Consider the following 17111-nt stretch of genomic DNA (forward strand, 5'->3'; position numbering starts at 1 on the left):
TCCCTGTGTTGGTTTCCACCCTAAATGGAGGCAGCACCTTTTTGGAGGTGGCGCCATTTGTCATTTTTAACGTAACCACAATATGGGATGGAGATAAAGGTGATAATGATGACAGTAAAAGCAGTAATACTGGTAATAGTACAAATTCTACCAATAGTGGTTACCAATTCTAAGCGGCAGCGATGTGTTCTCTATTCCACCGGTTGCTTCCTGTATGTTGTTCTCTTTATTTCTGTTAACGATGCAACAGAATGAATATTGTTACTTCTAATTACCAAACGAGTCAACTTAACCTTAAAGATTAAAGGACTTTTTGGAGCACTTGGGTGGCTCTGTCAGTTAGGTGTCCGACTTCGGCTGAGGTCGTGATCTCCTGGTTTATGAGTTCGAGCCCCGCGTCGGACTCTGTGCTGACAAGTCAGAACCTGGAGCCTGCTTCCGATTCTGTCTCCCTCTCTCTCAGCCCCTCCCCCACTGGCACTCTGTCTGTCTCTCTCCCATTCTCTCTCTCTCCCAAAAATAAATAAAACTTTTACAAAAATAATCAGGAGACGTTTTAATGGGTCTCCCTAAAGCTAGAAAACAAGTTACTCATCTCAACCTTTGTCTAGGTGCTAGAATTTTCCCACTACGTGATTGTGTTTCCTTACACCCACGCACACTGCTAGTCCAAATCTTCTGTTTACAATGGGTTAATCATCTACTGGTTTATTGTCATACCTAAGAACAGAAAAGGTGCCCAATGCCCATCAATTAACAATCTGATTATCTACGTCTCCATCATTGTAAAAAGGTCAGAAATGAACATGACCAGCATTAATAACTGAATCAACCCATCGTCGAAGCATTTTTTTTTTTCTTTTCAGAAATGTCAGGTTTTTGGCGGGTCTACACCTACCTGCCTTTTATCTCACGTCTCAGATTACAGGACCAGGCTTTTATTTCTGCCCTAAACTGGAGGGGTGTGAGCATATGGATCATGTAGTTCTCAGAATCAAGATTACTAACTCCACTAACTCTGCACAATGGAGAGACCTCCAGGCAATTGTTCATTTGCTGTGATTAACCTACAAAGCTCGCTCTCCTCTGAATAAACACTTAAAAAAAAAAAATCTGTCCTCAGACTTAAATGTGCATGTGTCTGTGTAACTTTGAGAGTTTTATAAAAGTATTTCAAATTTCTCTAAAATGATTCAGTCTCCCGCCTACAAACGATCAAAACTGAGACATCAATTCTTACCAAAATTAACAGTTGGAGGAGCGTGGGTGGCTCAGTAGGTTAAGAGTCCAACTCTTGGTTTCTGCACAGGTCATGATCTCACGGTCTGTGGGATTGAGCCCCATGTCAGGCTCTGTGCTGGGATTCTCTCTCTCCCTCTCTCTCTCTCCCCCTCCCCTGCGCATCTGCTCTCAGCTGGCTCTCTCTCTCTCAAAATACATAAACATTTCCAAAAACAAAAACAAAAAAAAACCAAAAAACCCCACAAACATCAACAAATCATTGGAAGGCTAATAAACATATCAAACTTCGTATATTCAAAATCTTTCTCACCAAAACCCTCTGCCCGCTGTCCTTCCATCCTAGTTAATGAAAATGCCAGGATTTTACCTTGGTCTCAACTCCATATTGAATCTGTCACCAACTTCCATCAACTCTAACTTCAAAAATGTATCTCGACTTCCCCCACACCTCCCCCTGTCCGCGGACTCAGGTCCGCACCAGCATTTTCCCTCCTCACAATTGTTTTTATAGCCTCCCAACTGATGTTGGCGCTTCTAGCCCTGCTTCTCCACAGAGCAGGCGGCATGACCTTCCATTTAATCATAGCAGTCAGATGTGGCCTATTCTGCGTCTCAAAACTCTACGATTTCCCATCTCATCTCATCTGAGTCAAAGCCAAAGTCCCGACAGTGTCTTGTCATGATCCAACCCCATTCCTCATTTGCCCCATTTTGGTCACACTGACCTCTGGTAGGTTCCTCAAATGTACCAGACAGGCGCCCACCTAGGATAGCTTCTCTGGAGGTTTCTTAATCCCAAAAACGTGTCACCCTGGAGATCGGTGCAGCTTTTTCCGCTCAAATGTGACATGCTCAGTGAGCTTTTCCCTGACCGATCTATGTAAGATTGCCTTCTCCCCATACCTCTGAGCTCCGATGCTCTGATTTAGTTTTCTTCATACAATTCATCCCTTTTTAATTTACTCTATACTTTACTTGCTTATTGTCTGTCTCCCTCATCCCACTCCCCCGAGATTGTAAATCCCACAAAGGCAAACAGTTTTACTATTTTGTTTGCTGCTTTATCCCAAGCCCCTAGAACAGCCCCTGCCGTGAAATAGATGTTCACTAAATGCTCACTGAAACATTTCATAGAGAAACAAAATAACGAGGAAACACACATAAACATCAGCCTAATAGGATATTAAAACGTCTCCTTAGTAACGTTCTTCATTGCTGAACAACTTCATTTCTTATTCAAACATCAGGTTAGGCTGAGTGGTATACTTAGCCTTGAATCAAAGACTAAAATGCATTTTGCTAATTAAAATAATGGAGTTTAAATGCTGGTCTTTTTATTTTTAAAGCATCTTCCTTGTATAACTTACTGAAAGTGCTTTCCTTAAAAAAAAAAAAGTTTGTATCTTTTTTTTCCTCTGCTTCCTGGCAAGCTAGTAATATTCACATTGTAGTATGGACATGAATATTGTCATGCATCTCCAAATATGAGTGTTATTGAAAACACTTTTTAACTAGTGGCATGTGGCTTGAGCAAAGATTCATCTTGGGAGGGGGCTTGATTTTCCTTCCATCAATTCATGATTAAACTTAATTTCAAGGTGATCTATAAATTTATAATGATGACGTTTCTTTCAGGCTAAGTCCACGTTGGACAGAGCCTTGGAGCTATTTTATTAGCATGTGCAGTCTCTAGCAGTTTCATTTGCTACATTAGACAGGTTCTCTATGCCATATTGCATTTTTAGTAGCTAAAAAATCCTCTGCCTCATAATTCCTTTCCCTTATCTGGGTTTTTGAACATTTTACAAAGGCCATGTTTAGTTAAAGATTGAGAATATCCTCCGAGAGCCTGAAGAGTATAAAAAACAGCCCTGGGCTGAAAGCTGTTGCCTAATTAATCTATAACCATCTCTAAATATTTAACACTACTTCTAAAAGAAAAATTACCTTACGTTTTCCAATGGGTTTCTTTTCAATCACTCAGGATGCCATAATTTTGGAGGTTTGGGAGGTCTACTCTTTGCTGCAATTTCCTCAGCATTAGAAGAGCTTAATCCTCATGCTGACCGACTGGTCCAGATGGGGTTATATTCTGAAAGCCCCTCCTCTTGCCAACATCTGTGTATTTATTTCAGATATGGAACAGACCCTGAGATCTCTAAAAGGTAAAGTCAGTGCTTGGTCCAGAATATAATGAAAGTCGAAATAACCACAAGTAAAAATAGCTCCCAAGAAGGTATGTGAGAAAGAGAAGGAAGTTTATCTTAAATGAGCCATAAAGGGCCCCCTCTCCATATGGTTTCTAATCTGTCTTGGCAGGTGACTGGAGAAAAACCTAAAATCACCCTTATTACCAATATCGATGCAGTGTATGTTGTAAATAGATGAATGCTAGCGTTTGCCTTAATCATCTCAGGACTGTGGTGACCCTTCCTGACAATGGAAGACACCACTTTGACTTGCAAAATGAATAGGCACAATGGCCAGAATGGACCAATGTGATGTCCTTAGGCTAAGCAGGGAGAGCTAATATTCATGAGCATAAGTGGTGTCCCTGGATATATGCTCATTAATATTAACTTCCCCCCCAGCACTGAGAAAAAAAAGTGGAACACTTTCAATAAATCAATTTATTTAGGATCAGCCCTTGTAGATTTGGCTTCTGGCTCAATAAAAAGCAATCAGCGAGGGAAGGACAAGGTGAATTATTGAATTCTGTCTTCTAATTGTATGACTCTCCGAATAGAAACTTCCCCATACATTTGGCGTTGTAACCAAAATGACTTCCAGACCTGGATATCTTGTTTATCTTCGGAAAAAGAGAAAAGAAAATCTGGCTGCATAATTTTAACCTAAAAACAAGCAAAGCAGCTTGAGGTCCCCTGAAATGATTAATAGAAAAGTGATTGGAATTAATCACAAACACAAGAGGAAGCTGAAATTAGAGAGAGGGTTATTAAGACACTGTCTGCCTGTTTAATCTCACCCCCTTATCAACACATTAACCTTGTTTTCTCTGCCTGAGCACTGAGTCCTACAGCAAAATTAGGTCAGAAATTCACATCAGATCAGATCAGCTGATTCATTCCAGCAAAACCCTGACATGCTGCAGATTTGAGTTTCATTCTAGATAGGATTTTGGCTGAGGGCTTTTTGAGTTTGCTTCCTAGGCTCCAAGCATAGCAGCTTTAGCTAATTGTAGACTATTTCTCTACCAGCTATAGAGGATTTCTAAAGATTTTAAGACTAGCTGTGGAGTATTTTTGAAAGTTGACACAGTTATGTTTCCGAAGCCTGGTTCATTTCACTGTCCTCACTCACCTGAGCAAAGGTGTTTCCACATCTGTTTCGATACACAAATAGGGCATTTCGTTTTTCTACATGCCCCCAATTAAAGCAAACCCAATGAGATTCTCTATTCGTGACCAAAGTGGGTATTCATGAGGCACTGGATGGATAGATCGCTGGCTAAAATGCACGTCAGTAAATGCTCTCTCTTTCCATAAAGTCTTCAGCCACAAATCATGAGTATGATTTCAGAGAAGCCATAACTATCTAAAGAGGATTTATGTAGCTGTTAACATTCCTCTCTTAAGAGTCCTCTGTGTAATTGTGCCTTTGGGTCATTATTTAAAATATTTACCAATTCAAAACTTTGGTATTAGAACAATTTGCTTTTAAGGGAACAATGTTTTTGAAAAAGAAAAGCCAATCTTTTCTTCATTTTTATTTTTACTTTTTTTCCCCTCTATGGTCTAAAGGATCTTTAGCTGTTCTTTATTTCTCTCTGGCTAACAGAAATACTGAAACCTTCAAATATAAATAACTTCCAAGTATACATACTAATGTAGAATTGCATGTATTTTTTTAAGGAGCCATAAGTAATCTAATTCCATTTCTGACTGTCACTTTTAAAGAGGAAATATAACCTCATATAGATCCCTTGAGGGCATCCACAGGGAACAGAGATGTTCCTAATCAGCCTAAGTAGTCCTTTGTGACAGAACCACTTTCCTCTAGTTGAGAGCTGTCTTCCAGACTTGCAATGTTTGGGAGAATTTCACTAATGTAACATTTGTTTCATTAGGAAAAAAAAAATCCAACCCCTTCCTATAGTAGAAAACATACTCAGAAAAACAGGTAGTGGTAACATTTTTTTTAACTGAAGGGATATTTCCGATATTGTTTTCAAAAGACTGTGGCTAATAGTCAAATGAGACAGTGTAGGGACAAGTTCCATAATCCAGAAGGAAAAATTCACTTAAAAGGAAGCTTCAAATCTCAATGTACTTTTGGTACACCAGATACTCATTTTGACTGTCCCTCCTCCTCAATGGATAGCCTTACCTGATGTCCGAAACAAGGTGTTACTTATACACAGCGAACCTCTAAAACAGGTCTTATATTCACAGGTGCACACAGGTACAGCCTCACAAGTCGTCTGTGGCCACATTCTGTTCTTGGTCAGTTGCCTCCTTTTTTTTTTATTTTTTTAATGTTTATGTATTTTTGAGAGGGAGAGAGAGAGAGTGAGCACAAGTGGGGGTGGGGCAGAGAGAGGGGGGACACAGAATCCGAAGCAGGCTCCAGGCTCTGAGCTGGCACCACAGAGCCCATGAGGCTCGAACTCACGGACTGTGAGATCATGACCCAGGCTCCCCCAAGTTGCTTCCTTCTTAATGTCTGTATCCTGTGCTGCATCAGTGGTCCAACATACCTTCATCCCTGTCTCTTAAACATCCCTTTTCGCCCCCAACTATGACAAACTGGAGTTTTATAACCCACCTCAAGTGAGCTCACTCGTCTGAAGCTATAGGTTTTGAGTGTTTGTTTCCTTCCAGGCTTTTTAATAAAAAGTAAGTCTCATTTAACAGTGCCTGAACAAAACCATTAGGATTTAAAATAGCAGAAATGATGAGCCACTGAAATCATTTTTTTTTCATTCTCCATGCACTTTTCTCCTTTAAGTCATTCTCTCCCTTTCTTTCTCATCAAATGTTATTCGGGGCTGTTAAAGGAAGCACTGAAAATATCACTTTTTATTTATTTAGGAGTTTTCACCCAAAAGCCTTGACAGTAAAAGCCCACGTGAGAAATGGCAGTGAAGGTACAAGAAAGTTAGTAGTGACAAGGGGCTCGAGTTAGTTTAAAAATATGGAATTGGGGGGGCACCTGGGTGTCTCAGTCGGTTAAGCATCTGACTCGTGATTTCAGCTCAGGTCATGATCTCAGAGTTTGTGAGATCGAGCCCTGCATCGGGCTCTGTGCTGACAATGCAGAACCTGCCTGGGATTCTCTCTCTTCCTCTCTCTCTCTGCCCCTCCCCTGTTCATATTCACATACTCTCTCTCTTTCAAAATAAATAAATAAAACTAAAAAAATATATATGGCATTGGGCTCAGAGAGCCTAAATGATGTGCAACACTGAGAAAGGGGTGAGGAGATTCTTTTTCTAAGAGCTCAGTGTTTTAAGCCTCCCAGCTTCAACACAAAAGGCATTTCGGCACATATGTGATCCAGAAGGTCAATCATATGAAATCCTATTTCCATTTTTTAAGCAATCCTTGGCAGTCTGCACATTTCTGAAATTGCAACTGGCATATTTCACAGAGAATTATCATCAATGCCTTTTCAAGGTCAAACATGCCCCATCTTTAGATTTTCAGCCTTTCGATCTCATGTATTAAACCATTGCATATATTTAAGAAGGCATTCAGCAGACATGTTAAAGAATTTTAATTGATTAAACTGTGTTCATTAATGTCATGTAGAATTTTCTTTACAGTTAGGCTAAATTACATGTTAGAAATATTAAAATGTGTGTTAAAGATAGATGTGAGTATTCTGCCTCCGTTGCCAATGCTGAAACCCCAGCATGCTCGTGTGACCAGAATCTTGCCATGGAGTTTTCAAAAATATGAATCATGTATTTTCTATTAAGAAAGTTGAAGTAATTCCAAAAATGTATTATAAGAAGAAAATAAAAGATTATTATATTTTAAATTGTCAGAATCTCAGAGCACCTGGGTGGCTCAGGGGGTTGAGTGTTGGACTTCAGTTCAGGTCATGATCTCACGGTTTGTGAATTCAAGCCCCACATCAGGTCCTGCACTGACAGCTCGGAACCTGGAGCCTTCTTCCGGTTCTGTGTCTCCCTCTCTCTCTGCCCTCTCCCCGCTTGTGCTCTCTCTCAAAACTAAATAAACCTTAAAAAAATTGTTTAAATAAAAAAAATTGTCAGGATTTCAAAATACTGGTCGCTACATAAGCAAAATCAAGTTGCATTTGGATATCATAATGGATACTGAGATGGGCTAACGTAAGATACCCACAGCCAGCCCTGGCACAGTCACATGGAGGCCTTTGGTCTCCTCCTTTGGTCCAGTCACCATGTGTTTGACTGCTTTGACATTTCTCTCTCAGACCCCATCCCCCAACAACATCCAGAGACTTCTGTGTCCCCCTGTTGTACATGGGCCATGCTTTGGGAAAAGAAAGACATCAAAAGTCTCAGTGATTTAGGAGGCTTTGCTAGTGTTTTGTTCTTCCCAAAGATATTCATACTTTAAATCAGGATTCCAGAACCTCTTCAAATCGTACCACGCAAACAGCTGTGGAAATTGTGGAAGTAACACAATGGTGTTGGGATAGGATGAACCGGGTCCAGGGCCTTGTGTTGCAGAGTTAGTCATTCATTCAGGCTCATTCAGCCATCTGTACTCTGGGCCATCCCTTCTCCTACGATGGCTGAGCAGTCTGTGCTTTTTCCCAAGATGACATACATCCCATCCCTTCCCACCTACTCAAGGACATAATCACAGTCATTTTTCCTTCCTGTGTCTAAGCCATTAACATTTCCCTTTCTATTGTAATCATTCATATCAGCATTTTAAATATGCTAGTTTTCTCTCTTCTTAAAGGAAAAGAAAAAGAAACACGAAGTACCCTAGACCCCCACCTCCCACTACAATTACTCACTGTATTTTGTAATTTCTTTAGCCTCAAAACCCTCAAAAGAGTTCTCTATATTCTGCTTTTGTTCCATTCTTCCTATCTCTCATGAGGTTTTGTCCCCAGCCCTTCACCAAAACTGTTCTTGTCAACAACACCAGTGTGGTAAGGGGCTTCAATTCTCAGGTTTCAACATAGGTGATCCATCAGTAAAATCTCCTCCTTCTCCTTCTTCTTCTCTTGCTTCTTCTTCTTCTTCTTCTTCTTCTTCTTCTTCTAGTAGGCCCTATGCCCAGCACAGAGCCCAATACAGGGCTTGAGCTCATCACCCTGAGATCAAGACCTGAGCTGATTTCAAGAGTCGAATGTTTAACCATCTGAGCCACTCAGGCACCCAAAAGTCTCTCTTCTTTGATCACTTCTGTCACTTCACTCCAAGACATCACCCTCCTACATGGTTCTCCCCCTCTCTCACGGCTGTTCTTCCTGGATTCATCTACTGTCCCTACCATGGAGGCAGACAGGCATACCAGGCAACAATCCTGGGTGCTTCTCCCATCTCTCTCTATTCTTATTTTTATTTAAAAAAATTTAAGTTTATTTATTTATCTTGATAGAGAGGGAGAGAGAGAGCAGGGGAGGGGCTCAGAGAGGGAAAGAGAGAGAGAGAGAGAGAGAGAGAGAGAGAGAATCTCAAGCAGGCTCCACACTGTCAACGCAGAGCCCAATATGGGGCTCAGACCCATGAACTGTGAGATTATGACCTGAGCTGAAACCAAGAGTTGGACGCTTAACCAACTGAGCCACCCAGGCACCCCTCCCTCTCTAATTTTAGATTCTAGGTATACTCAACCAGGCTCATGCTTTCAACTCTATAGACTATGAGGACCCTCATATTTGTGTCTCTAGCTTTGATCTTACCATAAATCCTGGATCAACTGCCTATCCAGCATTCTCCACTTGGACATCCAAAAAGGCTCACAAAACTGGGGCACCAAAGCTGATCTTTTATTCCTCTAACAGTTAACTCAAACTTCTTCTCTAGTCTTTGCCATTTCGTTAAATGAAAACATCATTTTTCTCATGTTTCGGGCAAAAGACAAAGAAAAACACACACACAAGCACAGGCACACACACAAAACAATAGCAAAACAAATGGAAAGCCATCTTCGGTGTTTTTTTCTCTTACTCAACTACTACATCACACCAATTAGAAAATTTTGATGGTGCCATAATTTGATAATTTTATGCCACCGTTAAATTTAAAAAAAGTTTTTTTTAACGTTTATTCATTGTTGAGAGACAGAGACAGAGCGCAAGCAGGAGAGGGGCACAGAGAGAAGGAGACACAGAATCGGAAGCAGGCTCCAGGCTCTGAGCTGTCAGCACAGAGCCGGATGCGGGGCTCAAACTCACCAACCATGAGATCATGACCTGAGCGGAAGTCGGATGTTTTACCGAATGAGCCACCCAGGCACCCCAATGCCACCCTTACTATTACCATCCTAGTCCAAACCACCATCATCTCTCACCTGAATTACTGCAAAGGCTTTCTATCTGAACGTCTTACATTTGGTTATGCCCCATCAGTCTATTCAACACGGGAGCAAGAGTAATCCTGGTAAAATGTTCAGTGAACACAAGTCACACCTCTGCTCAAAAATCTCCAACAAATTTTGTTTTCTCTTTCAGAATAAAACACACGAGTTCATAAGGCTCTACATTACCTGATGGCTCACTACCAGTCTAGACTTACATGCCCTAAATCCTTGCCTTGGTCACTGTGTGACTTCTTGTCTTTTTCTTAGAACACATCATACTTCCTGTTCCCCTTGCTTAGAATTGTCTTCCTGCCATACACTTCACATCTCTGCCATCATCTCAGGGGCCTTCCCTTGGCTCTGTGTTTTATCTCCTTTGCCTAGCTTTGTTTCACCACCTCTTATAAATATTCATATATATACTTTTTTTTTATTTTTTATTTTACTTTTGAGAGAGAGAGAGACAGAGCGTGAGAGGGGAGGAGCAGAGAGAGCGGGAGACACAGAATCCGAAGCAGGTTCCAGGCTCTGAGCTGTCAGCCCAGAGCCCAATGCGGGGCTCCAACTCACAGAGTGTGAGATCATGACCTGAGCTGAAGTTGGACACTTAACCGACTGAGCCACCCAGGCGCCCCTATTTATATACACTTATATGTTTAGTGTTGTCTCCTATTCACGCTTTCCTCAGAATGTAGCTTCCTTATAATCAGAAACTTTGTTCTGTTCATCGCCATCTCATCAAAGTCTTGAACACTGCCTGACAATTAGTAAAATTTCAACACATATTTCTCCAACCAACTAATACATTTAGCAGTAAAGGTTTATTGAACAATGCATTTACATTAAATCCTGTTGCAAGACCTGTATAGAAAAATAGAATGATTCTTCTCATGAAACTTACATTGTAGCTTGGACATCAGCAACCGTGTTGCATATTGCATTCATTTTTGCCCTTTGCCTTCTATCACCTTGACCTCAGGTGTGAGATGCCCTGAATCAGTGTTATTCCTTATGACAAGGAATATGCCTTATTTCAGGGGGTGGTCAGAATTCAACTTGAACATAAGCCCATTTTGTTAGCGCCTGTAGGTTTGTTTACCTCCAGTTGGCCATTCTCATGCCTACAAAGTTGGTTTATTCTCCCGCTCTATCTGCCTACATCTAGGGAGAAATTCTAAATGGATTGATATCCAAAATCCCACCTCATTGGGTCAAACTGACAAATCACAAATCTTTGTAATTCTCCTGTGAATAACACCAACTAAACACAACATGATTGATAACTTACTCCTGTTCTTTGCTCTATTCGCAAACAGAGCTAGGCTAAAGTTTTATCTTATGCTGAGAGCATTATGTGGAAATAAAGGTGTCCAGATCATTGGGGACTTTTTTTTTTCAATTCAATGTATGATCTAAACTCTCTATACTTATGTGCTTTCTAACTTGATACTAGAAAATATTGACTTATTAATCTAGCAGAGACCAACTCAAATTGCAAATAACTGAATTTCCTCAGCCTCACTTATTATGCAATGACAGAATTTTGCTATGTTGCCACCTACCAAAACCCTGTTCCCGTCCTTTTGACTTCAGAGTTCTCTGGAGTCGTTGGTTACGTCTCTTTGAACACTTACCAGTAAGCTACTTAAAAATTAAACATCTTCTGTCTTAATATCTTTAGCTAGAACTCTTCTAAAGGTTGTTGATGAAACACAGATACAGTGATAAGCACACTTCAGTACCATAAAATCTAATGAAACTATTCTGCAAATAATTCTATTTATGTGGTTATAAAAAAGAATGAACAATTGAGTTTTAACATCAAGATCAGGAAACTTTTCATTTTAGAGGTGACATTGTTTTAGAAGTCTAGTGGGCCACCCTTTTTTGTTATGAATTTTAGAAAGCTCATTCTCATGTAAATGTGAGTAAAATGCTCACAAACATACAGAAATCCATCAGAAGTAATTCCCAGGAGAAAAAAAATTGTCCTATATAAAGGACATTTAATATATCATAGAAGGAAATCTGTGATACCAACTAAAATGGGTAGAAATAAAAAATAACATAGTCCCCAACAAGTATTGACTTAAATATATGCAACTGTGGCAATATTTATCAAGTATGTCATTTTGCAAACATTTATATACATGGTAGTAGCATAGATGTCCATTTTCAAAATGGAAAGACTACATTCTTTCAAAATAATCCTCCATAACATTTATTGTTTTTTCTTTCCAGTTCTCTCTCTCTCTCTCTCTCTCTCTCTCTCTCAAACCTCTTGCATAAAAGTATTTGCCACTAAATGATTAGAGTAGAGCATCCTTACCTAGCTTCATAAATAGTTCATCTCTTTTTTTTAATGTTTACTTATTTTTGAAGGAAAGATAAACAGAGAGTGAGCGGGGAAGGGGCACAGAGAGAGAGACAGACAGAATCTGAGGAAGGCTCCAGGCTCAGAGGTGTTAGCACAGAGCCTGACACGAGGCTCAAACTCACGAACCATGAGATCATGACCCGAGCTGAAGTCAGACTCAACCGACTGAGCCACCCAGGTGCCCTCATAAATAGTTCATCTTAAAATAATAATTTCTTTTCCCTAATGTGATAACGTTCACAGAGAGTTTAAGTACAAGTATTAATACCAGATTAGATGAAACATCCACCAACTATTAAAATAGCTTAACTATTATTTTTTAGTATCCAGCTAATTGACATGGATTAGTTTTCTAAATTCTGAATCTTTGTACTTAGTAAATAGAACTTATTGAAGAAAGAAGACTTCGTATAACACAATATGCCTCTACCTGCACCCCTGGTATACACACACACACACACACACACACACACACACATGCTGGAAACACTATAACATTCTTTGGGAAATCAAAGGATGTGTATCCTACTTTGGGTTTCTGCCCCAGGACATTTAGCCTCAATGTGGAAGCCATAATCTGGCACTTATTTGCTTGTAGGGGGTAGGTTTTGCAACATAAAAGTCATTTTATATCAACGAACCTGGGGCACCTGGCAATCATCATAAAACTCTGCACTGAGAGCACATAGTGAGGGTTCCTCCTGCCTTCAGAGGCTCATATAATTCTAATTATTGATAAGTCTTTTTATAATCTTAGAAGATGAACTATTATCAGGTATTAAACATAAACAAAGACCATTAAAGGTGGAGATTTTCATCAAACATTGACTATGAAGTGTTTAAGTGTTTCCCTTGGGCTTTTATCAAGGGTTGTTTAGTATGAATTTTTTTTTAAAGAAAACTGAATTCTTTCCCCATCCCAGCTATACCTCCACATGCACAACACAAAAGTAAATAACTTTTGTTAGCTACGGTGAAAGAACTGAGAGCCGGATGAATTGTGTTTATGTTATAGTTGAGGTGTCAATTTCACTTGTTCTCATCAAGTCTAACTTGGGTAAACCCCTTCTTGACAACATCACAGCCTTGACCAGCTGACAACATCACAGACAGGTGAGAATTCATGGATCTCCTTGTGTATGCAAGACTCAGAATACTTGTATTTATATTTACCGTTTTATTGCTTCTTCTTGTCTTCGGCGTTTTTCGTTCTTCTCCTTCAAGTAGGCCAGGTTGGTTTCATTTCTCAAGCGGTCATTCTCTCGAGCAATGTCTGATGCATTCTGAATAACCAAGCCATCATAGGCCTTCATCCCCATGTCCTCGATATATTGGAGAAATGTGTCCAAAGGGTCTACCTCGGGATTAGAACTCATCATCTTGGAGGAGATCATGTAAAAAGGAACACTTCCTGTAGGATAAGAACACATTTTACCTTTATCAAAGGTGAGGAGAAAAAGCAAAGTGCTGTTTGATCACCCTAATATCTTCTCAGCCCCAGATTCCAAAGATTATGGTAGAATCTATTCGGAGACAACGTCTCATTAGAAACTACGAACCACCAAGACTATTAGAAGTAAATATTCAATGAATGTTGCCTGAATAGCAAACATTCCCTGAAACAAAATTAGAACATCAGGGGCGCCTGGGTGGCGCAGTCGGTTAAGCGTCCGACTTCAGCCAGGTCACGATCTCGCGGTCCGTGAGTTCGAGCCCCGCGTCAGGCTCTGGGCTGATGGCTCGGAGCCTGGAGCCTGTTTCCGATTCTGTGTCTCCCTCTCTCTCTGCCCCTCCCCCGTTCATGCTCTGTCTCTCTCTGTCCCAAAAATAAATAAACGTTGAAAATTAGAACATCAAAGGCCAAATCTCTCGCACTTAAAGGTAACGGGAAGGTACAAATACAGGGTGCCAAGTTCAATGTTTGGTTTATGTATTTAAAGTCACGATTTTGTTTTTCAAAAATGTGTTCTTATATCATTAAGATCTATCAGATCCAAGCTTCATTTCTATCTAATTGCTATAAAGACTTCTCAATTTCAAATAAGATGATAACATTATTTGGAAAAGAGTTTCTTATTGTGTGTGTTCTCTTTTTAGTTTTAAATTAAGATCTATGAATCTATACTATTTGTGCATAACATAACAGTAAACAAGGAAATACACATTTCTAATATAATTTATTTTGGAAATAAACCCTTTTTGACCCATCATTACTTTCCAAAATGGTGCTTCCTGATGGCTGCCTGCTAGAACTCAAATATTGTAGGTCACCAGGACCACATCCATCCTTACCAATCTGGTAACTCAAGCAGTGACAACTACAATTATCATTGCTACGTCAAGGTTTAAAAACCCAAACCAGAGTTGATTACTGTAAAACCAAGATCCAATTAAAACAACAACAAAACACAGGACTTTCAACAGATCAATATATACCGTCCACCTCCAAAATGATGGAAGTAAAAGCTTCTACCTCTTGCTGATGTAACAATTTAGAGAGGTGATGTTATAAAGAATTTAACATAAAGTTTAACAGTAATAGGCATACAGTCATGTTAGCTAATATCTTCATAATAAAAGTACAGGTGAAAGATTGCCAATGTCATATGTGGGTATGTGTATGGACAGGTGATAGATAACCAGCAGGCTATGAAAATCAGGATGCTTTGAAGCAGATGTATTCCAATGAATTATAGAAATCAATGAAGCCAGGGGATAGAGCAATGGTGCTCTAATCAATCAAAAATAGAACTGAAGTTTAATTAATTGCATGCAAGATAAGTATTTTAGCCTTCTAGCTTAATAAGGCTTACTGTCCTCAATTGCATATTCACCGTTTTATAGGAAACTGGTATCATTGCATCAAATCAAAAAAGCAAAAGCAAAATCAATTAATAAGAAAAAACTTTGGCCATTTAAAATTATAAATGACGTTTACATCTTTTATTTTCTTTAAAAGCCCCAGGAAGATATGTTTTTTTAAATCTCAGCCAAACTATCTAATGTAGAAGTCCTAGGCTTTCACCGTCACCCTTATGAATCATATTCATTTTGAGTTTTTTACAAGTATAATCATGTTCCATACCTGGATGGTAGCTATGGAAACTTTACTTCTTATCAGAGTTTATTAGCGTTTCAGCTGCCAGTCAATTCTTCTGTTATTTGACTCCTACTCTGAATTTAAAGATTTATTCTCCAGCCAGTAAGAGATTGTTGGAACTAGGGGATATGAGTTGTTTGTTGACTCATGATTTTGTTGTTGTTGTTGTTGTTGTTATGTGGAGTTTTATTACATTTGGTTTGGTTTTGAGCCATAATGGGTTGGCACATAAAATGGTCTTTTAATTTCAACTGTCTAGCATAATTGAATTGTATTGTACTATAAGTCCATGAGCTTAGATGCTCAAGGGGTAGACATGCATAAGAATAAGAAATTACTGCTACCAATGATTGCAATTTTCAGGAAAAAATACAGGAACAGGATTCTCAGAAAGCTGAAGAATTACCATTATTGGGAACTCACTTCTCCCAAGGACTTCAACACTAGGTGTGCCTGGATAAAAAAAAAAAAAGCTCTGTCTAACTTTATGGCAATTAATGCTACCATAGTTAAGCAGGCCAAGTCAGGACAAGGATTCCGGAGACAACGCCTCAGGGTGGAAGAACCCTCCCACTTTGCCCTTGAGCAAAACTGTATATGCCCCCCTGTGAAAAGCATTACCCCCCCAATTTTTGTTTCTTCCCTTAAATTTTCCTCCCATCCAAAGGACACCAGAGATTCTCCATACAGTTTATATATTCCAGATATGAACCAGGTTATTTGGGTACTTCTGAAACTTAATTATCTCTTTATGTGGTCTTTCAAATTGACTGGAGTTGAAATTATGTGTGTTCCGAGACCACATTAAATAACAATGCCATCAAGTATGTATACTAGGGAAAGTCGTGCTATAAGTAGTAAGAGTATAACCTGAAAAGTTAAGATGAAAATTTGAAGGATAAAAACCACAAAATCTAGTAAAATTTCTGGACAATGATAATTGGATGCATGGAATCATGCTTGTCATCTAGTTCTAGGGAGGGATTTGATTCTACGCTCGTTCATGTCTTCAAGTATTTCTTGAGCACCTGTTATGAATGAGGCACTGATAAAGGCAAACCTGTGTCCTTCTAAACATTCACACTGCAGGGTAAGAGGACAATTAATTAAAAAATTGCAACACGGTGTCAGTGGGACAAGCACCGGTGGTAGCTTTCACGAGTTTGTCACGGTGTGTGGTCACCAGTTTTGAGGATGAACACAGAACATTATCCAATAACAATAACTAGGCTTCAAAAATAACCATAAAAAAAATGGACGTGGACCCTACCAATGTTTAAGCATCACACTCTCCTGCTCTCTTGTCCACATGTAAAAGGCAGATTGTAATGTGGGGTAGGGGCAGAGGGCGGTTAGGCAGTCCTGAAGAGTGTAACTGAGGACTTGGGCGGTATGGCCTGAAATCACAATGCAAGCACCCCTAGGTCTCTGACTTTATGCCATTTCATGAAGCTTTAGCTTCCTCTAAGCTTTAGTTTCCATGTGGTTAAAATGGTGGTTGGAATATACTTAACTCCCTTATGTTGTTGTAAGCGTTCAGTTAGAAAGCACATGTGAGTGTTCAGGAAATGTGAGCAAACTTATTAGTCACTAACATTACTACTTACATCCTTTTCCTAATTCTTAATTGTGGCCAAGATGGTGTTTAGTAATAACTCCTCAATAAACACATGTTTACTTTGAAACATACACGAATAGAATGTTTAATGCAGTTCAAGTTCTTAGTCACAGGTGTGCAAAGGGAGGCATGGAAGGCTTTCATAGACTGGCTTCCTAACCAAGGGCATGCAGAGAGACCATTTTTCCATTCCCCCCCAGTTCCTACCACGAGAAGATAAGGGCTTTGTCACAGAGAAACCATGAAGCTCAAACACTTGGGCTCCACCCTTCCAAGCCGGTG

General features: G+C 39.6%; 1 protein-coding gene across 1 annotated transcript in view; it reads right to left on the reverse strand.

The window, feature by feature from the left end:
* Nucleotides 1-13505, reverse strand: part of NYAP2 (neuronal tyrosine-phosphorylated phosphoinositide-3-kinase adaptor 2) — a 253027-nt gene extending 239522 nt beyond the window's left edge. The window contains exon 1 of the mRNA XM_047868847.1: nucleotides 13285-13505. Within this exon, the coding sequence (XP_047724803.1) occupies nucleotides 13285-13505 (221 nt within the window). The remainder of the gene's footprint in view (nucleotides 1-13284) is intronic.
* Between the last annotated feature and the right edge of the window lie 3606 nt (nucleotides 13506-17111).

Source organism: Prionailurus viverrinus, chromosome C1, assembly GCF_022837055.1.
Source record: "Prionailurus viverrinus isolate Anna chromosome C1, UM_Priviv_1.0, whole genome shotgun sequence".
Taxonomy (NCBI): Eukaryota; Metazoa; Chordata; class Mammalia; order Carnivora; family Felidae; genus Prionailurus; species Prionailurus viverrinus.